The sequence below is a fragment of the Orycteropus afer genome, unplaced genomic scaffold, assembly GCF_000298275.1.
Source record: "Orycteropus afer afer isolate SDZICR_OR568_19922 unplaced genomic scaffold, OryAfe1.0 scaffold00070, whole genome shotgun sequence".
In the NCBI taxonomy this organism is placed as follows: domain Eukaryota; kingdom Metazoa; phylum Chordata; class Mammalia; order Tubulidentata; family Orycteropodidae; genus Orycteropus; species Orycteropus afer.
The window spans coordinates 7,760,826-7,782,829 of record NW_006921657.1 but is presented as its reverse complement, the minus strand read 5'-3'; the positions used below and the strand labels follow the sequence as shown (position 1 = coordinate 7,782,829).

The 22,004-nt window shown below is 49.6% G+C and overlaps 1 protein-coding gene across 1 annotated transcript in view; it reads left to right on the top strand.

Annotated features, from left to right (window-relative positions):
- The window catches only part of COL13A1 (collagen type XIII alpha 1 chain), a 187,365-nt gene that overhangs the window by 91,254 nt on the left and 74,107 nt on the right, over nucleotides 1-22,004 (top strand). Inside the window, exons 5-10 of the mRNA XM_042780919.1 lie at nucleotides 1,107-1,142; nucleotides 4,095-4,121; nucleotides 7,340-7,390; nucleotides 15,841-15,876; nucleotides 16,690-16,716; nucleotides 17,763-17,789. Of these exons, the coding sequence (XP_042636853.1) occupies nucleotides 1,107-1,142; nucleotides 4,095-4,121; nucleotides 7,340-7,390; nucleotides 15,841-15,876; nucleotides 16,690-16,716; nucleotides 17,763-17,789 (204 nt within the window). The remainder of the gene's footprint in view (nucleotides 1-1,106; nucleotides 1,143-4,094; nucleotides 4,122-7,339; nucleotides 7,391-15,840; nucleotides 15,877-16,689; nucleotides 16,717-17,762; nucleotides 17,790-22,004) is intronic.

The window sequence follows — 22,004 nt, the reverse complement described above, 5'->3', positions numbered from 1 at the left end:
GTCAGGGCCCACTCAGTGGCAGCTAACAGCAACCACTGCTGCTACCCAGGCACTCTTCACCAAGGGCGGAACATCTTATTCAAAGATATTCTTGGTTTTGACAATATATGTGTAGCAAGAGCCTAATTTTAGAGCTGATTGCTATTCTCCGCTGCCTCCCTCACACATCTTGGATGCTAATTGTCCCTCAAAACATTTTGCCTCGGTTAGGTCAGCAGATGCACAGAGTCACCCTCAGAAATGCCCAGACACTTTGGGTGTATCCAAGAACCCAACTCTCTCCTCTCCAATAGGCTGGGACAAGCACTGTCTTCTTTTCTCCATACGATCACTTTCTGTCCTCCCAGGCTCATTGCAACCTCCAGGCCCCACCCCAGGTTTTATGATGTCTGCCTGCGTATGATTGCAAAAAAATATTTTCAACCCAAAGGGGGAGGGAAAAAAAAAAAAAAACTTAATAAGCAGATTTCCAGAGTGAGAAGATGGAACCCCTGGCTACAAAACAAAGCAATTCCCCTGAGCTGCTGAAACTCATGATGTGGCTAAGTCCACATGTCTCACGGCCCTTCCTGTCGTGCTAGAGGTGCCTGAGGAGGAGGAGTGGGAAAGACTCCCTCAGTAGGCTTCTCAGACAGAGGGCCCAGGGGAGGAGCAGGGCAGCAGGGGCACTGCTCCCCAGCTCTGGCAGAGTGGGACCTACGGAAGTGATTCACCCATCAGTCACACGGGAACTGCCAGTCTCCTTGCTTTGTGTCTTGCAGTTGAGCGTGATAAGGATGAGGCATATCCTGGCCATAGTGGAAATAGATTGCAACAGAAGGCTAAGGGGGGAAGGGCCCGTTGGACCCCTTTATGATACACATAGACTGAGGCTCAAGCTAGGGACCAGACTCCTGCTTTACTTCCTTTCCCCCCAACACCTTTCCCAAGTGCAGAGAGCAAGAGGGGTGGCCACTTGCTGAGCACCAGGGGGACCACGTGAGGAAGCCCACCCACACGACACTTGGGGCCATACAAACTGGGCTGTTGGATGCACAGGTAGCCTGTGGGGTCCTGTACATGCTGTCCAACTCCAACCACATCTGATTGTTTGCCTCGTTCATCAGGGAGACAAAGGTGCCATTGGGATGCCTGGACGTGTGGTGAGTCATGCATTTGTACCTGCCTGTGTGGTCACTGCTTGCTTCTCCACACCGCCTGTCCTCCAAACCGTGGCAAGGTGCTGTCTGCCCCAGCACCAAGGAGGGAGTCAGCACTCTCCCTGTCCATCTCCTGCCCCAGTCACCTTCAGGAAGGGATAGGAACAGAGAAGGGAAGTTTATTCCAGCCCTTCAGTTTTCGTGATATGGCTTTCTTCTCCAGAAAGCTGCCCTGACAAAGGACAGACTCAGGAAAGTTGCATGAATAAAGCTCTTTGCAGATCACCTGCTGGTGACAGAGTGAGACCTGAGCTCTCTTTGACACTGGAAGCTCCCCTAGACTGGTGGCTCCTGCAACCGTCCTGCAGCTTGAGCAGCAAATGGTGGAGAGAAACATCCTCAAAACTAGTGGTCAGTGTGTGGGAAAAGTGGGTTCATGTCACAGGCACTGCTTTGGGGCCAGCGTTTCAGGAGGACCCACCTTCTGTTGATGATGATGTGCCAGAACGAGATGGCGGTGACAGGGCTTGTTCCAGGCAGAACCTCCGCATCCAAAGGAGTAGACTGAGATTTCAGATATTTAATGTTTCCTGCAGAAAATTTAGGATAGAGAAAAGGAAATGGAAATTTTTGTTAGGGAGAGTGTTTTCCAGAAACCCACACTAGATCTCGAGGTCCTGGAATCAGGGTTCTTTCCCATTGGCTTCAGGGTGATGGTCTCTAAGGGGTTAGAAAGGGCAGTGCAGCAGCCCAGGGCAGTGGTGACCATGTGAGGCCTCACCACCACCCAGCCTGGTCTAGGATGTAGCCAGGCTGCCTTCCTGCCTGATTCCTAACTCCACACTAGCCATCCCTACGCTGGCTCCCCAGGGCCCCCTGAGCACCCCCATGCCATATGGCCGTGTCACTCATGCTCTTTGCCTTCTAATACCACCTCCTTGTCTGGGATTGGCATTTAGTGTGTGAGTTTGCATGCCTGAGGTGGGCCTCAGTGTTTGAGAAAAGGCTTCCACATCATTGTTAACATGTGTGAATGCTAACCACGCGCTAAGATCCTTACACCCATTGGCTCATCAATCCTCACAAGAACTGTATGAGGTAGGCACAGTTTCTATCCCCATTTTCCAGATTTGCAAACGGAGGCTCAGACATTAAGTCTTTCCCAAGGTCACATGACCAGGAAGTAGCTGAGCAGAGATTTTAACCCAAGAAACCTGACTCCAAAACCTGTGCTCTTGTCCATGACAATACTGTGCCCCACCACATGACTTGGCTGTTGGTGTCACAGCTCTAAGGAAGATCTCTGATCCTTAGGGTAAAGCCACAGAGCCTGGGCCTGGGACATCAGAGGTTCAGGACAAGTGTCCTGTGTTACAGAGTTTTGATTCCATCAGCCACAGCCAGCACCCATCTGCCAAGGCTTGGAGGTGGGGTACCCTGGGGCACACAATGTGAGGCCATCCCTCCACTTCCCAGTGCACTACGGACTCCCTGCCTGGCCCTGTTTCTCTGCTTTAATTCTCTTGATTGCAAGCCCTGGATTCACTCGAGTCATTCGCTCCTTCCCTGTACTTAGCAAGGAAACATTCTCCAGTCACCACTCACTGAGGGCTTGTTGTGTGGTGGTCTGAGCCCGTGTGTTTTCCACCACCACCTCTTAGCCCATGCTTTTGGGACCCTGTTAACCATGAGTCAGAATCAACTCAATGACAATGGGTTTGGTTTTTTTGTGGGCTTTTTGTTTTGTTTTTTATTGATGAGGATGCTGAGATTCAATATGCCAGGATTAGAGTGGAGCTGGGCATTGTACCCAAGCTGACTCTCAGTCCCAGAGTTCCTGCTCCTAACAGGTAAGCTTCAGGAACCTGCACCCCAGTGCAGCTGCTGGTCTGCAGGAAGGCTGAAAATGCAAACCAGTCTCTTCCAGCCTCCTCCCCCACTGCTCTTCTTCTTGGGTCTGTGAGCATCTCCCCCCAGGAAGTGTCCATCTGAGCCTGGTTCTGACTCACAGTGGGGAGCTGGGGAGCCGCAGGAGGTCTTCCCATCTCATGCTCTTGGTGCTATTTCAGATGTGACAATGAGTCCATTTGGCTGCCCAGTAGGTGTCCTGGCATGTGGTACCTGATAAAGACTCCCAGGTGGTCTGTGGGTATGAAGTGCCTGAGTTAGGGTGGGGATAATTTCACCAGAAGTGGCCAGCCCATGGCCTGTTTGGAGCAGGGTGGATGATGGCTGTCAATGGTCACTGTGGTTACAAGGGAGGGACCCTTGGCAGAGCTACCCAGTTTCCTCTGCATCCTTGGCCCAACCTCCATCCTCCCAGGTATGCGTCCCGCCTTCTGTCCACTCATGCTCCTCCATGCCCATCCATCCACCTTGCCAGCCCTAACAACTCCTGGCTTGTCTAGCTCAGCAAAGCTTTGTCCTTGACAGTCAGCTGGACTCTCCAGCCTCATAGACTTTACCATAGTAGCACAGCCCTTGGGAGATTCTGACCCATCCTCACCCCACCTCAAATTGACCCACCTGGAGGGGACCATGGATTTCCTGACCTAAGTTAGTTCTCATCCTGTCTTCCTCTCTCTCTCCCATGCACACACAGCACACACACTTACACGCAGCACATATACATACCAGAATGCACAGCATGTGTGCACACATACACGCTTACACACATACATATGGAGGGCCTGTTCCAGTCCCTATCACTGTTTCTCTCTCAGTTATCTGGAACAGGCCAGGGGGTGAGGCAATAGCCTTCCACATGTCGGTTGGACATGGAGCCTGTCATGTGTCAGCATCTGTGTTTTGCTTTGTTTCTTATTTCACGGTGATTTCTTTCATTTGGTCATTATGCCATTAACACAGATCTTGTATTTGTGCCTCTCTCTCATCTTCTCTTTTTTCTCTCCCTCCCTCTTTCCTCCGCACCCTGTTTGCATGTGGCTGCCCCAGGGAGTAAAGGGCCAAGCAGGCGAGAAGGTGAGTCCACATTTTCGCCCTTAGCTCTTCAATCCCAACCTCTTCTCTGACATGGACTTCCGGGCAAGGGGCTTTCAGAGGCCCACTCCCCAGCCCTCCTTCCACCACCTGGGCCTCACCAGAGTGTGCAGGCTGGGTCTGCTCCGCCCTCCCAGCCCCTCTCAGCGGATGCATAAGACAATGCCTGCCCAGTTTCCTAACAGCTTCCATGCCATTGGGCAGAGATTTTGGGATTCCTGGGCGATGGTCCCAGCTTTCCTGGCTGAGTGGGTCTCCTTGGCCCCCCCATGGCCGCCTGTGGCCTCATGGTTCTGACATCCTGGTGTGGACATACCCCTCCCCATCCCCAAGTGGGAAGCACTCTCTTCTGTGTAGCTGATTCAAAGCCAGCCCCCACCACTGGTGTCCTCACACATAGAAGCCCCTTCTTTGCTCTAGAAGGAGCACCCAGGGGGAAAGTCCAGGGGAGAACTCCAGGGTTGTAGAGTGGAGGCCCTGGGAAGAGGCCTCTGTGAGCTGGATAAGCCCAGAAGCTGTCCTGGAACTTCAGCCCTGGCAGGTTCTTGAGAAATTTCAGAGAGCAACATACCTAACCAGCTCACTTAACAGGTGAAGAGACTGAGGCCCAAAGAAGGGACAGGGCTTGCCAAGGCCCCACAACAATTGAGACAGAAGGGGCCAGGAGTGAGATCTAGTACTTTTCTGGCCACCCCCTCACCCCCTGCTGCCTTGCCTGTACATTGTGTATTTTTGCAGTATATTCTTCCCATCTCCAGTGCACCAAGAGCAGCAATAACAATTGCAGCTACTGTATATTAAGCACAGATTATATCAGGTACAGTTTAAGAGTTTTGCCATTGTTATCCCGATAACAATCGCACACCCTACCAAGGAGTCTTCAGTAGTCCTATTTTTCGTCAGAGAGAATTCAGGCACAGAGAGGCAAGGCCATAGACCCAAAGTCACCCAGCTAGAAAGTGGCAGGGCTAGAGAGGAGCCCAGGCAGTCTGACTCCAAGGATGGAGTATAACCAAACCAAACCAAACTCACTGCCGTCGAGTTGATTCCAACTCGAAGTGACCCCCATTGGGTTTCTGAGGCAGTAAATCTTTATGGAAGTAGGTTGCCCAGTCTTCCTTCCCTGGAGTGGCTGGTGGGTTTGAACTGCCAACTTTCTGGTTAGCAGTCAAATGCCTTAGGAACTACGCCACCAGAGCTCCAAGTACACTGTCTCCTATACAGAAGGAAGAATGTCTGTCAGTACCCCCATCACAGGCTCAACTGCCCTAGAGAAAGACACATGGCAGGCACATTGTTGTATAAGGAAAATAACTAACACAGATAGTTGCTAGCACCTTCCATGCACCAGGCATTGGTTTTTGTTTTTGTTTGAGGGGGAAGAGTATTGACTTAGTAAATTAATATAATGTAAATACTTTTTTTAAAACAGACTTTTTTAGAGCAGTTTTAGGTTTATAGAAAATTGTGCAAAAATACACAGTTCCCATATACCCATTCTACCTTCCATGCGTTGTTTCTCCTACTGTTAACATCTTGCATTCCTGTGGCATCAAGCATTGTTTGAAACACACTACAGTATTACCTGCTGTAATTTTCATATCCCCCCATGAGATAGGTGCTATTAGCCCTGCATTCCAGATGAGGAAACTGAGGCACAGAGAAGTTAAGTAGCTTACCCGAGATTGCACAAGGGCAGAGCTGGACCTCAAAACCAAACCTTCTAGTTCCCAAATCTGTGCTCTTCACCGTCATACACACTGCCTTGTACAGTAGGATCTGCAAAAGCCAAAACCTATGTAAGGCAGAAACTTACCAGAGAAGGAAAACTCAAATATTTCCCACTAAAATAGGAACAATAGAAAAGTGGCAAGTAAGATTGCACCCTGTCAAAGGCGGGAAACTTGTGAGACTCAGAAAAACAGAGCAGATCCCTCTAGTTCTGGCTCTCACAGGTTTCACTGTATGCAAATGTTTATCTAGCTGCAATGACATAAACAGTATTATGGGTCAGTGCTACTCTGTCCTATAGGATAGCTATGAGTCAGAATTGACTAAAAGGCAGTGACTTTTTGGTTTTGTAATTTTAAATCACTTCTCACCTGGGTGTGAGGATTGCTTTTTACAAAATGCATTCATACCCCTTGAGCCCTAAGGTCAGCAGAGCAGCCCTCAGCATCCTGGTTTCATGTGGGCTTGGAGAAGAAGTTCCAAAACTTACTTGATCACCCAGTTAGTCAAATGGCAAAGCAAGACCTTGAATTCAGGGCCCCGGGCTTTTTCATCCCCTGGCATGCCTCTGCAGGAGGAGTGGACTCATGGTGGACACAGCGTCCTGCTCCGCTCCGAGCAGGGCACAGTCCCTGTCCTGCCAGAGTGCTGCATCTCGCCCCCCTTCAAGTCCTTTCTTCATCCTCCTTCTCTCCCCCGCCCCACACAAATGTTTATCTAGCTATCTCAGCCACCCTCCCACAGCCCTCTGAACTCAAAGCCTTGTACCCTGTAGCATGCCCTTGGGACTTAGACATTCTGCTCCAGCCCTAACCCCTCTGTGTCACTCACAAACCAGAACTAGGCAGTCCAGGCAGCTGGAATGAGCTGGGCCACTTAGCAAGCATAGTTCTCGGATCCTATCCTAGCAGCCCCATCCTCAGGGCAGACCCCCATCCACCAGTGTCAGCAGTGGCAGGGGTTGCAGCCAGATGGGTGTTTGGTGATAAGGTGGGAAGGAGGGCTGCAGGCCCATTGAAACTTGAGCAAGGCTGGGAGAGGTTGGAGAGCAGCCTGAGCAGGCCGTGGGTGTGACAACTCAGCTGCCTCTGGCCAGGGCAGCCATTGCTGAGCTGAGCCCCCCTCCCCCCCTTACCCATCACATCAATGATTACCTGTTCCCTCTGCTTCCCCGGCCTCGGGTCACATCACCCTGGATCTCACATCTGTGCTCTTACACACATCTCTCTTCATTCCTACTGCTTTCCCAATGCTCTTCCCGGACCTTCTGGAATGTTCCACTCATCCCCCCCTTTTTGTTTCTTCTCTTCTAACCCCTTTGTTGTCCTCCCCATCCCCTGGCTTTGCATCTCACTCCACTCCTGCTCCTCTTTCCCCACCCGCCAGCTCTTTTCCTTCTCTCTCTTCCCCTTTCCTGCCCTGCCCTACTCTCCCCGCTCCCTCTCCTCTCTCTTTCTCTCTCCCCACAGGGTGCCCCAGGAGATGCTGGGATGTCCATCATTGGTCCGAGAGGCCCCCCTGTGAGTTGGTTTTATTTCTTTTTTTGGAGTGGGGTGGGAGGACAGATAAGTGAATGGAAAGGCTTTGGGCAGGAGTAAGGGGAGTGAGTCTTGGAGGTCCTCTGCTGTGGTGGCACCCACCTGTGCTGTGGTAGGCTAGACCAGGCCACAGTGCTGTTATTGATGTGAGAGAAAATGACCTGACTAAATATACCCAAATTACAGCCTCCTGGGAGGGCTCAGAGGGCCTACCCTCTAGCCACAAAGCTGCAGAGCTGTGAGACAGGCTGCAGAGCTATGAGACAGCCCTGCTGTTTATGGCAGAGGGGGAAAATGCTCACTTCTCTGGAGAGAGTATGCTAGCTTTGTTTCCAGAAGGACCTGCTTTTATTTCTGGAAGCCAGTGAACCTAAGTCCAGATTGCCTGACCCAGGTGGTGACTCCAGGCGTCAGGCGAAGACCAGGCCACCACTCATTCTCAGTCTCCTTTTCACGCGTGGTCTCAACCCTGGTGTCTAAGTACCTCCACCCAGTGATGGGAACTTGGAAAAATCAGTGAGATTCCCCTCAGATATGGTTCCTTAGGGACAGGAAGGGGGATGTGGGTGGTGAAGCCGGGAAGATACTGTGGTTATGGTAAAGAGGTGTGGTTGTTCTTCCCAAATAGGTCTTAGTCCATGGGGTTTAAATAAATTCACCAAATGTTGAAGGGAATCAGCGATTTTCTAGCCCAGCCTTCTGAGAAGGGGAAACTGAGGCCCAAAGAGAGGGCAGTGGCTTGGTCAGGGCCCCCTGCTTAGAGACTAGGGCAGGGTTAGAACCAAGGACTCTGGACCCCCAGGCAGCAGGCATCTTCTCTATGAGCGAAGGAGGAGAGCAGAGGGCTAGCCTCAGCCCTAGGAGTACCCCCTAGGCCCACCCAGTGTGAACAGGGCATGCCCATGGCTCCAGAAGTGCGTGCACCTTAGCCTGTGTCCTCTCCCGTAACAAAAGAATTGTGTCTTTAAAGTGCTCTCTGAGCAAGTTGAAGGACCCTACCAGCTCATCCTTCCTGGGAGTCTGAGGCTAGCCTGATGGATGGATGAAGCCTAGACTGCCCACTTCTCAGACTTCAACAGAGAGAACCAATGAGAAGCAGGAGTCTCTGTTACTCATAGCCTGGGGAGGTGGGTCAAAGAACAAATTGCTAAGTTATGTCCAATGGAAGAGACCACAACTGAACTAAGTCTAGAGAAGAGCCATGGTGAGTTTGAGAGATGGACCCACACTGGGGCTGCTCGGAGACCTGGGGGAGGTAAGAGAGAGAGGCAGGAAGGGGCTGGAGAGCCAGAGATGGCAGGCCAGTCCAGGGCTTGGTGGACATAGCCTTCTCAGCAAGGTCTACTGGGACTCAGACCATCACAATAACGCTAAGGGCTGACCCTTAGAAAGCACTTAGAGCATGGCAGGCACACATTATCTCACTTAACTCTCATGAGAACCCTATGAGGTAAATACTGTTATACCTCCACTTTACAGATGAGAAAACCGAGGCACAGAGAGGATAAATGACTTGCCCAGAGTCATACAGCTAGAATGTGGCCACACTGAGATTGGATCCCAAAACCCAAAACAGTGGTGTGGCTCAGAGTCTATACCCTGAACTGCCACTCCTGCTGCTACACTCAACCAGGCTGTGGCATTGCTATCGTATGGGCTTCTGGGCTCACATGGCCCCTCATACGGGCCTCCTTGTGTGTACTGGGAGCTTTGGGAGCCACAGTGTGAATTACTGAGTCCAGTTGTTCTTGACAAAGGTGGGGCCTAGCCAGGGAGGGTCTAGGAGTTGGGAAGAGCACAAAGAAAGAAGACAGTCCCTCAAGTTTTAATATTGAGGACTGAGCCTAGAGCAAGCCCCTACCACATCTCTGTCTGCCTCCCCAGTGAGCACAGATGGTTCTGCTATGTCAGTCTCACTGCCTCCTCCAACAGCATTTCATCAGCATCTTTCATCAGCATCATGTCAACATGTTACCTTAAAGTTGTTGCAAAGGCCCCACTTTTGGAGAATGTTCTGGGTGTCTGTCTCATTGCCTCCTGGTTTCTAGCCCACCATATGTAAACCTAATCAAGAGCATACCTACCACTTGATTCCAATGGTGAAAGTCACCTTCTATCCAGGTAATAGCATTCTGTCTCCTGGACACCTAGCTCTGTGCCTGGCCCTGTGCTGAAAGCTCATGTACCTGTGGGTTGCCTTCAATCCTCCCAACAAGGCTGGGAGGCAGGCACCACCAGCCCATTTCACAGAAAAGCAAATTGAGGGTTTGATAACTTGTCTATGGTCATGTAGCTAGTAAGTGTTGGAGTTTGGGTTTGGCCGGGTTTGCCTCACTCCAAACCATGTATTCTTGCCCTGACACTCCACTTCCACGCATTTAACTCTACTGTTCGTAAAGGATGTTTACCTTAAGGCAAATAAATTCTCCCGTGGGTCTGTGTGGCTGCTAGGCAAGAATTGATGGCACCAGAAGCTTTGAGCAAACCCAAACTTTGTCCCCCGACTTTGGCCTGTGTAGCTGATGACCATGTGGATGGCTGGGGCCACCCCTGCTGAGTCCTTGCTCAGTGACAAGAACAGCCCCCTCAGCTCCTCCAGAGAAGCCATCCTGAGCCAGAATAGCAGGGGGCAGGGTGGACAAAGGAGCCATTTGTCATTAGGGGAAGAGGTCAAGTGGGGGCAGCCCTGGGCGGCAGGGATAATGGGGAACATGTGGCTTCCCACTCAGGCAGGAAGGACCCAAATAAATGCTGCTGATCAGAGAGCCTGACTGTGTTCAGGGGCCACCTGCCTCCTCTCTTGGAGTTTGATAAATGGTTCAAGCAAAGAAGGAAACGATCCTAGGCTCTTTGAAGGCAGTGATTCACATCCCAAAGGGGTAAGATGCTGGAGCAGCATCTTGTCTGGGTGTGTTGACTCTTTAGAGAATCTCATTAAACCGAGGGAGAGGCTGGTCCCTGAGATACTGTCTAGGAAGGTCATTGCCAGACCAGGAAATGCCCCATCTCAGAGGGACCCATTCCCTCCCTGAGTCCCCAGCTTCTTTTCAAGGACCGAGAAGAAGCCTCATCCACAAGAATTGCCCCATGCCAGGTAGATAAAGTTGTTGAATGTTACTTCACTTATTCATTCCACTAACATTTCTTAGGTACCTACCACATGCTAGGTGTTGGGTAGGTAATGAAAACTTGACAGAGGCATCTTTGCATCTCAGGCTGTCTAGTAGGGGACCTGCAATTACAAAATGATCACAATGCAGACAGTAATGCTAGGATGGGGGTGTTTAGGGAACTGAAGAGATACTGAGGAGGCACCTGACTTGGGTTTAGGGGTCAGGCATGGAAGGATGAGTAGAGGTTACCCAGGTAACAGATCTGGAGGAACAAGGAGGTTGTAACACAGAAGGGGCACTTATAAGCTACTGAAGAAATGAGGAAAGTCCTTTCTGGAGCAAAGCATAGGTGAGGTGAGTGAGAGGTGAGGCTGGCAGTAAACAAGGGCCTGGTCATGAAAGAGCTTGTCAAAGATGCTCAAAAGTGGGTAGGGGAAAGCCCTTGCATTGTGTTAAGCTGGGAGCGACACAGTCAGATTTGCAATTTTAAAAGATCATCAATGCTTCCTCTCCTAAGAGGACATGGTTTAGAAGAAGCTGAAGATTGAAAGGCACTTGCAGTAATTGAGGCCTGGGCAGGAGCAGAGTCCATGGGGATGGGTGGAAGGGAAGAACTGGCAAAATATTTGTAGGTTAAATTGACAGGATGATAAAATGAGGATTGGGGAACAGGAAGGGCTCAGAATGACCCCACATTTCTGCCTTGAGAAACAAGTGGATGGTGGTGCCCTGCTCCAGAAGGTGGCAATTTTGCAGGAAGAGAGGAGTTTAATTTTAACTTGATGAGTCTGTGATGTCTTTGTCATGTCCAAGTAGCAAGGTCCACTGGCTGCTGGAGGGTGAGAGTGCATGGTTGCTGGAGCTACTCACCCTGTCTCACGGGAGCCAGTGGTGCACATCTCCTGCCAAGTCTGTGCTCAGTGACATCACATTGGAGGCTTGAAATCAACCATGGTGAGAGAATCTATGCCACAGAAATTGGCAAGTGCTATACAAAGCAGGGCTCTCTTCTCCCACCCTCTGCACTCACAGCCAGGGATGAACATTTGCCAGCACAGAGTCTTGCTTGAAAGATGGTCAGCCAGCCCTGGCTTGGAGATGGGAAGACAAGAGGAAGACAGGCTCTGAACAGATACAATGGACTCTCTTTCAGGAGTCAAGAGGGAAGGGAGACTTCCTGATTGACTCCTCCCAACCAGAACTTCTGACTGTCCAAGTTGCTTTACCCCACGCAAGTTGCATGTTCAGGATCTTGTCGGAAAGTCAGGGACAGGTAGACACAGGGTCCACTTCCAGAAAGTGTGGAACCATTTAACTCCATTGCTAGCCAGGCTTTGAATTAAAGGAGGAGATTTCAGAAGTCAACGTAAAGTAAAGCATATTTCTCTTGCTCTAGTCTAGAAGGATGAAGTATTAATTCATAAATTAATCTGCAGAAAAATCTGTAATGTACAAATTTAATGTGATCCTAAACCCAGTGAGTTTTCTGTAGGGTTGAGAGTTTGACAACAAAATAATACTAAATTTCATTTGGAAAAAGCTCTTGAAAATGTCAGAAAAATTCTGAAAAATAGAGTAATGAGGACAGGGAGGAGGGAACTAGTTGTACTAAATATCAAACAGTGGGATTATAAAAATAAAACAATTACAACAAACAAATGCATGGAACTGAATAAGGAGGCCAGCAACCAAGCCAAATGCATATGGGAATTTGATATATGAATTATAAAGGTTTCATTTCATAAAAGGAAAAGATGGATTATTCAGGAAATGCTGTTGGGACAGCTGACTAGCCATTTAGGAAAAGGTAAAGCTTAGAAAAAGAAATAAGATCTCTGCCACACTCCATTATATCAGAATAAATTGCAAATGAGTGAAATGTTTAGATATAAAACAGGAAACTATAAAAGCACAAGGACAAAAAAATAAGTGAACGCTTTGTAACTCAGAACCTTTGAACCTTGTGCCCTTTGCTACAGGACACAAAACCCAGAAGCCACAGGAGAAGATTGACATTTGTCTACATAGCTGTAAAACTCCCATGTGGGAGAAATCATACCATAAACAAAATCAAAGACAAATGCCAACTTGGAAAGAAGATTCTCAACTAATATGACTGTCAAAGAGTTACTTCTCTTAACCAAGAACCTTACTCAAATCACTATGAAAAAGACAACCTAGTAAAAATAATGATTAAGGTAGCACACAGATTAATAGGACCACTCAATCAGTGTAGGGAAAAATGTTCAGCTGCACCGCGTATGAAGAGAGGTAAATGAAAATCCATTTCCAGGCCTCCTCAAATGCCTTATCCAGTCCCAACCACTCCAAGAAGTTGAGTCCCAGTTTCCATTTGGTCCTGGAGTGGGACTTGAGGATGTTTTTTGGAATCCTCTTCTGACCTTCCCTCCAGGCCTCTCAGTGTTCAGAGCAGTCGAAAGTTTACACTGGGAGGTTTCATAGACCACACTGCACGGTTTCCGGGTTTTCTCCTTGGTGCTATTCTTAGTATCACTTATCCTTGAGAGGAGAGAAGCCCAAGGCTCTTCTGATCTATGAGTGGTGCTCCCCAAGATCCCCAAAAACGCCCTGCTTAGAACACTGGATTAGGAGCTCTGGTAGCGTAGTGCCTAAGGCACTTGACTGCTAACCAAAAGGCTGGCAGTTCAAACCCACCAGCCACTCCTCGGAAGGAATGTTGGGCAATCTACTTCTTTAGCAATACTGCCTCAGAAACCCAAGGAGGGGTCGCTATGAGTCGGGTCCGACTCAATGGCACATAACAACAGAGCACTGGATTTGGCCCTGGATTGGAGAGATGTTTCCTGCTATCCAGCAGGCTCTGTAATTACAAAACCGCGTGGTTATCCCTGCCCTGTAAATGCTGTATCCCTGCCATGTAAACGCTATCCGGAGTGGGACTTGAGACTGTTTTCTGGAATCCTCTTCTGACCTTCCCTCCAGGCCTCTCAGTGTTCACAGCAGTTGAAAGTTTACACTGGGAGGTTTCAGAGGCCACACTGCACGATTTCCGGGTTTTCTCCTTGGTGCTATTCTTAGTGTCACTTATCCTTGAGAGGAGAGAAGCCCAAGGCCCTTCTGATCTATGAGTGGTGCTCTTCCCTTTTGCCCTTTTGACTGCCTGCCACAACCCCAGCCTGAGCCAGCAGCAGACTCCAGCTCACTTCTGCCTGGCCAGTGCACCCACCCTAATGGCAGGGTCCCCATCCCACCCAGCCAGAGGGGCTGGCATGCCCTCTGAGCAGAGAGCTCTGGGCACTCATGTCCACAGATTCGAGGAGGACCTGAGCAGCCAGGAAATCTTTGAAAGTCACATCTGATGGATACAGAGAATTTTCCTGTGGATAGGACCTGATTCTGAAACTCCACTGCTTGACAAGCAAATCTACATTGATCCTGAGACTTACTGAGTGCCAAAGCAACCTTGCATTATATTTTTTAGTTCAATTCAAGAAACGTGAAGCCACCATTTCCTGAATACTTACAGGGTACCAAGCAATACATTTTACAAACACTTGTTGTTCTTGCTAGCCCCCTACTCATGATGACCCAATGCACAATGAGATCAGATGATTATGATGCATAAGTTTTCATTGGCTGAGTTTTTGGAAGTAGATTGGCAGACCTGTGTTCCTAGTCCACCTTAGTCTGGAAGCTCCCAAGACCTGTTCAGCATCATAGCAACACTTGAGCCTCCACTATCAGACAAGTGGGGGATGTGCATGAGGTTCACTGGCAGGGAATCGAACCCAGGTCTCCCACACGGAAGACGAGAATTCTACCACTGAATCACCGCTGTCCCCAGCTTTACAAACATAATCAGATGTAATTCAGTGGCAAAGAATCTGAAAGTACCACAGACTGCCAGAAGAACTAAAAAATCAGTTCTGGAAGAAGTTCACCCAGAATGCTTCTTAGAAGCAAGAATGGCCAGATTTGGTTTCACCTGCTTTGGTCATGTTGTCAGAAGGGACCATTCCCTGGAGAAGGATATGATGCTTGGTAAACTGGAGGGTCAGCAAAAGATGGGAAGGCCTTCAACGAGATGGATTGACACAGTGACTGCAATGATGGGCTCAGGTACAGCAAGGATTATAAGGCAAGACCGAGCAGTGTTTCGTTCTGTTGTGCATAGGGTCGCTATGAGTCGGAGCCAACTCGATGGCACCTAACAGCAACATGAAGTTATGCTGTTATGTCCATTCTGTGGATGAGGAAAGTGAGGCCCAGAAAGATTGGGCCACTTGCTCAGAGTCACACTACTGTCATTGGTGGAGCAAGGATTAGACTCAGTCGGCCAGACTCTAAAGCCCGTGCTTATAAAGAGATTATGGCCCTCTCAGCCAAGGAGAGACTTCAAGTCCCGAGCTGGATGGATGTGTGAAAAGTGTCTTGGGAAAGGCAAGTGAGGGACCAGTGTGCCTGAGCAAAGGAGAGGTGGAAAGATGAGGCAGGGAGGGAGGCTAAAACGGTTGATTGGACAAAATTGAAGGTGGCCTTGAATGATATGTGAGTAGAAAGGAGCCCCTGCTGCTGCTCGAGAAGCAGAGTGATGTGAGTCACATTTCTCAGATCGCTGCTGCCCTTGGCCTTCTGGTCAGCCCTTCTCAGCCTGGATGCTCATAGCCTCATGCTGCTTCTGACCTCAGCACATCACTTTTGTTCTGGGTCTTGACCATAAGCTGCTGGGCTGAGACCAATGAACTAGCTTTGTGTTACACTCCGTACCTCCAAGAAAATGGGCATGAGATGCTCTCCATCCCACAAAGATTGGGGGAATCCAGAGATTTCCCAAGTGATAGGAGAAGCCTGCTGGCCAGGGTGGGAGGAAAATGAGCAATCTGACCTCCAGCCTGAAAACACACGTTCTGAAATTAAGTTCTGGGCTGAGGTTCAGCTCTACTGATGTCCAAACTATCCTTAGATAAGTGGCTGGGAGCGATGACCAATGTGTAAATAAAAAAGACTTAGAAAGTCCCAGCCGGGAGTCCAGCACGCTGGGGGCTGGGGGCCTGTCCTTGTTCTCCCACCTGTTTACATGCCAAGGTTCAGATTGTCCTCAGCAGTGGGGAGCTCTCCAGGGGCTACTACCTCTGAAAACCCAAAGGATGCTGCCTTTTGCTTTTTCCTTTCCACCACTAGTACACAAAGGGGTTCCCATCAATGTTCCATTTCCATCTTTCTCCCTCCCTAGTGGGTCACTGTGGTGTCTCTTGAGGAAGCGAAGAAGAGCCAGAGAACAAAGGATTAGCTTCATCTCCTCCCCATTCATCCTCATTCCTCTCCTGTTCTTTTCAGGGCCAGCCGGGCACACGAGGTTTTCCTGGATTTCCGGTAAGTGAGGAAGACTGAGGTTAGCTATGTCCCAGACAATCTCTGGGCCTGGTTGGGTTAAACTTCACCTAAGGCCAGTCCTGAAGCCACTCTTTCCCTTCGAAACCTGAGTCATGAAAGACCCTCTTCCACAGCCTCACAGAGAGCAACCAAGAAGACTACATAGTTTATGGTGCCAGAGAGGCCAGGAAAACAAATATGCAAATAAAGGGGGCACCAGGGCAGGGATCACACAGCTTTTTGGGCTTAGTTGACTTGAATAATAAAGGTCAGCATGACACCAGAATATGGGACAGATGATGCAAGGCAGGGAAGCCACTCACAACCTGGCTTTGAGTGCTTGCCTATAGAGGAGACAGTGGGGGACCATCTGGGTGCCATTTAACCCTTGCCTAAGGGGCCTAAGCCAGGTTCTAAGAGGCAGGGAAGGGGAGCAGCTAGTTCTCATTTTCCCCAGACAGACGCCAAAGCTGGCCAATCCCTGATTTTTTAAGAACTTGCTCTCCACTCTCCACTTGGTTTTGGGGATCCGTGATTGCCGTCCACTGGGTTCTCCCCTGTGCCAGGCAGCCTGCATGCAGCATTTCAGTCACTCTTCACAAGGACCCTTCTGGAAGATCCTATTATTCTCATCCCCATTTTAGGATGGGAATTGAGATTTAGACTTACCTACAATCATGCAATCACTAAGTGGATAAGTACCCCAACTTGTTGGAGTCCAAAGCACGTGTTCTTAACTCCCAACCCAGGTTGCCTCTTTTGCAGGAGTCTTGTGATGTTTAGTCCTTATATCTGTCTTTTTTCTGGTTTCAGGGTCCCATTGGGTTAGACGGCAAACCGGTAAGTGAACCCTGTGTTAGGCTAGGCACTTCTCCCCTCCCCCTAGGTCTCCTGATAGACCCTGACTCCTTGGAAGGAGATTAGAGAATTAAAGCTCCTGTCCTGGGCCAGAGAGTTGCCCCAGGGGAAGACGCAGAGGTGCTCCCCACCCTCCCAGCATCCAAAGCAAGAGCCATCCCTAGAATTTGATGACTCTGGGCTCTTCTGGAAGGGGCTATGGTAGAGAGTAAGCCAAGGAGGCAGCAGTGAAAGCAGAGGGTGGGTTACTCCACCAGCTAGTTCTAAAAAGAGCCTGGACACTCATTCCCACACAGTCAGCCCTTGATCCCAGCATTGCCAAGGTATGCCCTGCGTCTCCCTCCCCTGTTGAGGCCCTCGCACACTCAAGTCCCCATGAAGACTGCTCTTCCCTTCCTTAATGGTTCTCTGACTTTCTTTGTCCATCTTAGACCTTCTGACTTAGTCCCCCAACACAAATGTTTATAGGGAAAAGAAGATCCCCTCCTCACCCCTAGGGAGGAACAAGCCGGAGGAGAGCTTGATCCCTCCACAGCCCTTAACACCCCCCAGTGAAGGTACCGGGAGGGTGCAATGTGGTCTTGCCAACAGCCCAGCCCCACCCGCTTCCCTCTGCCCAGGATGAGGGATGAGGCTGCTTTCCAGGTCATGCTCCCGGATGCAGGCCAGAGAGTTAAGAACCAGCCAAGAGGACTCTGATGTCTCTTTCCACTCGGCTCTCAAGACCAGGCATCCCTCAAAGCCATCCTGAGCATATATGGGAGGGGTGGGGCCCAGACGGACCACTCTTCCTGCCTCTGCTCTCCGAAGAACAGGCAGCTGCTAGCAAAGCCAGTAAAGTGTGGCTGGGATGGAGTTAGAGGGATAAGGACTGGCCAGATGAGCAAGTGAGTGAGAGAATGTGTGAAAAGGGAAAGGAGCAGATAGAGTACGTGGAAATGAGAGGAGGAGCTGTGGGGAGGGTGAAGGGGTTGGGGTCTTCCAGGTGCAAGTGATGCTTCCCTGGCACTCACGTTCTTCTCTTTCAGGGCCACCCAGGACCCAAAGGGGAGATGGTAAGACCCAGCTTTCCTGCCTTTCAGGGAGCAGGTGGGGATTTGCCTGGCCCTCCTGGACTACAACCAAGCAGTACCCAGCAAAAGCCCCACAGTGACAGTGGAGGAACTGCCCCATGAGGTCACATCTCTGGCTGTGTACACCCACATCCCCCTAGATCCTCACGTTAGCACAGGCAGGAGTTTCTCTGCTGAGAAATGAGGAAAAGGAGGTCCAGAGAGAGACCCTGATCTGGCCAGTGTCACACAGAGGCTAGGGACCAACTCAGCATTCCCAAATTGCAGCTCGCTTGTGCTATGGGGGACCAGGGCTCACCCTGGGGGCATGGTAGCCGAGGCAGCACATCCTCTAAGGATGATAAGGAAATACCATGCCTCCTTAATCCCAGCAGCACTGAGCCTCCCCAACACACACACACACACACACACACACACACACCAGGCACTCCTACCCCATCTAGGCACATTGGAGCATTGGAGAAGCAGGCATTTGCTGCCTTCTTGCCTCTGCAGAGCTTTTTTTTTTTTTTTTTTGCAAGGTTGGGGGATGGTTTTCTCCCCCCAGTCTCCCCCAGGCCACATTTTCCAGAAGGGAAAGGCCTCCCTGTCAGTAGTCACCCACTCTGAGGTGAAGAAGACCAGTTCTCAGAGAGGAGTGATGGGTCATTAGGAGCCAATGGGCTGGCTCTGGACTGGAATGCTTTCCTGCCTCCCACGTCCCATGTCACCCCTATATTTTAAGTGACAGCTCTAGCTTCACAGGGGTGGCAGTTTAATTTGGAATTTGCCGCTGGGTGGCAATAGCAACGTGGCAGGCTCCCCCGTCTTCCTGTGTAGTGGGGTTTGGCAGGCTCTGGGCCCTAAGTGCTCACGGGAAGATGCTCTCCACCCAGATGCTCTCTGGAGCTGGCAGACTCCAGAACCCTGTTGGCTGAGGGAGGTGGATAATGTGGATGGAAAAGGAGAAGGAAGCACGTGGGCTGGGAGACCTGGGCTGGAGCACTATTCTGCCCTAACTTCTGTGGGACCTTTCACAACTCAGCTCCCCTGTCTGAGCCTCAGCCTGTCCACTTGATGCAGATTCAGTGATCACTTCTTGAGTGTAGCAGGCATTGGGCCAAGTACTTTACATGTATTATTTCATTTAATTCTCAGCATAACCCTGCGCTCCAGGTCCTAGTAGTATCCCCTTTGACAGCTGGGGAAATTAAGGCTCAGAGAGACTAAGAACTTGCCTAAAATCACACAGCTAGGGAGTGTCCAACACAGGATTCAATCCCAGGTCTCAATTTCCTTCCCTCCACACCTTCTTGACTGCCTCCCCACTTGTTTCCTTCTCTCCTTCCATGTCTCCTCATGGCCTTCTTTCCTTCCTTTAACACATCTTTTTAGTGAGTGTCCAAAAAGGTTGGGCAATCTACTTCCATAGTGATATCACCTCAGAAACTCAAGGAGGGGTTGCTATGAGTCGGATCCAACTCGACAGCAGTGCATTTGGTTTGTTTATAAAATGTTTTTGATGCTGTGCCAGGTGCTAGGGCTACAGGCAGGACAAGGCAGACACTATCCTTACCATCCTCTAGTTCACAGTCCAGTGGGTTAAACATACCTTTAAATGCTCACCTAATCAACAAATTGCCTTATAAGTGCTACGAAAAGGCAGTACAGGGTGCTCTGAGAAACATCAGTAAAACAGGTTGACTTCTGGCTGAGGGTCAGATATGGATTTCTTGAGAAAGAGACTTTTTGAACTGGGGCCTGAGGGATGAGGATTTAGTCAGAGTAAGTAGAAAAGGTGATAGAGGAGGAAGAACAGCATGTGCAAAGGTCCTGAGGCAGGCAAGTCCTTCAAGACTGAGCAGCAGGTGGAAGAGCTGGCACTGGAATCCACGTCTCCCAGGAAGCTTTCACTACATCACAGCTGCCTGCACTGCAAATGCATTTCTTGCTGCCCTACCCTGTTCTGAACAATGTTGTACACGTACATGAAATAACAAAGACTATGGCAACAATGGAGCTTCTGTGGGCCTATTGTTTCAGAGGCATGAAGGGTTAGGATCCCAGGAGTTTGGGATGCATAATCCCCTTAACCCCTTCTCAGTCTCCTGCCTCTTCCTCTTCTTGGGGGCCTATCTCTCCCAGAAAGCTTCCCATGGCACCCCAGAAAAAATAATGTTCATCAACTCTAAAACCAAAAAACCTAACTCACTGCTATCAAGTTGATTCCGACTCATAGTGACCCCCTTTGGGTTTCTGAGGCACTAAATCTTTACAGAAATACACTGAGAAAGAGACTTTTGAACTGTGCCTGAGGGATGAGGATTTAATCAGAGTAGGTAGAAAAGGCGATGGAAGAGGAAGAACAGCATGTGCAAAGGCACTGACTCAGGCTCATGAGGCAGGAAAGTCCTTGAAGACTGGGAGCAGCAGGTGGAAGACTCTTCCTTCCACGGAGTGGCTCGTGGGTTTGAACTGCCAGCCTTCTGGTTAGCAGTCAAATGCCTTAGGCACTAGGCACTGCTTTATAATACTCATTGTTGTCATTGTTGGCTGCCGTTGAGTTGGCCCTGACTTGTGGTGATCTCATGCCCAACAGAATCAGACCATTGTGATCCATAGGGTTTCATTAACTGATTTTTCATAAATAGATCACCAGGGCTTTCTTCCTAATCTTTCTTAGTCTAGAAGGTCCACTGTTGTCAGGTTATTGTCTCCATTTTGTAAAAGGGGCCACCAAGGCACAGAGTCATTCAGTTAATTGCCCAAATCCTCACAAGCTCTAAATAGCATAACTAGGACTCAAATCCATGCGGTGAGGTTCCACCACTCTGCCACACCCCCTCTTTGCTGTGAGGGCCCTCTGTCTTGCAGGAAAGCAGCCCTTCTACAGGGTCCTCTTCCTGCCCTCACTCTGGGCACATTATCCCTCTGTCTTACTCCACTTATCCCCTTGAGCCTACCCTATCTGTCCAGGGGTGAGAGCTAACTTGGAGGAAAGGGCGGGGCATCCCCTCTCTCATGAGCCTGAGTCAGTGTGATAGATCCCCTGTCTGCCTCATCATCATCCATCAAAATCTGGCAGGCCACAGAGCCATTAGACTCCTGTTTGACTTGGCACAGGGACCCTAGAGCTATTAATTCCACACTGCTGTTTAACATAAGTATTGTGGCCTGCTTATCAGCTGTCCATCTTCCCAAATGGTTTCCCCTCTGCTGGCCATCTGATACCGGAGTCTGGGACTTACACTCTCACACTTCAGCTTTGTCCTCATCTGTCAAAAGGAGCTCATCTATGCCCTGGCTCAAGAACCTGACATGAGGTGTACAAGGATATAATCTTCTGTAAAATCAGGAGAGTTGGGCAAGGTCAGGGGTCCTGCCAAGGGAGCCACACAAGTGTTGTAAAGGAGAGCCTGGGCTCTGAATGCAAATCTCACCCCACCATCCACAGGCTTGTGCCTTACTTAGTCCCTTGTCTAAAAGATGGGAATAAAAGTAAAACCCACCTCATAAGGAGGTTATGGGATGAGCAGTTAAGGCATAGTCAGCACTCTTAAGCCTTCAGCTATTATCATGGGCTGTCTGGCAATGGAAGGAGCTCTGGTGGTGCAGTGCCTAAGGCATTTGACTGCTAACCAGAAAGTTGGCGGTTCAAACCCACTAGCCACTCCTCAGAAAGGAGACTGGAATCTATTTCCGTAAAGATTTACTGCCTCAGAAATTCAGTGAGAGTCACTGTGAGGTGGACTCGATGGCAGTGAGTTTGGTTTGGTTTTGGGTTGGTTGATAATGGAGGGCCTGTGGCAGAGGTCTCTCTTAAAGGGGCCGTGCTACTCAGCAAGCGCTCATGGTCGCCATGTGATTGGATCTTGAAATATTTAAGAGAAGCTTGAGATCCAGATTTTCATTTGCTCTCTCCTTGCTCTTAAATTTTGACAATTAATTGAAATTAAAAAACAAGAAACTGTATGAGGCAAATTGAGGGGACCACAGTTGTTCCAAGGGCTACCATTTGGGACCTCTTAAGTCTTTGTATCCTAAAGCCTTTGTGTTACTTTTCTCAGCTTCTTGCCCTGTGCTCTTCCATCATACTCCTCTCTCCATCCTGAGTGCAGATGGTCTGGTCCTATGTATCTGGTCACCTGTTTTCCTGCCAGATAAACCATATTCTACTAACCTGACTCTATACCCTCTATCAGCCAGGTGGGTCAGGGT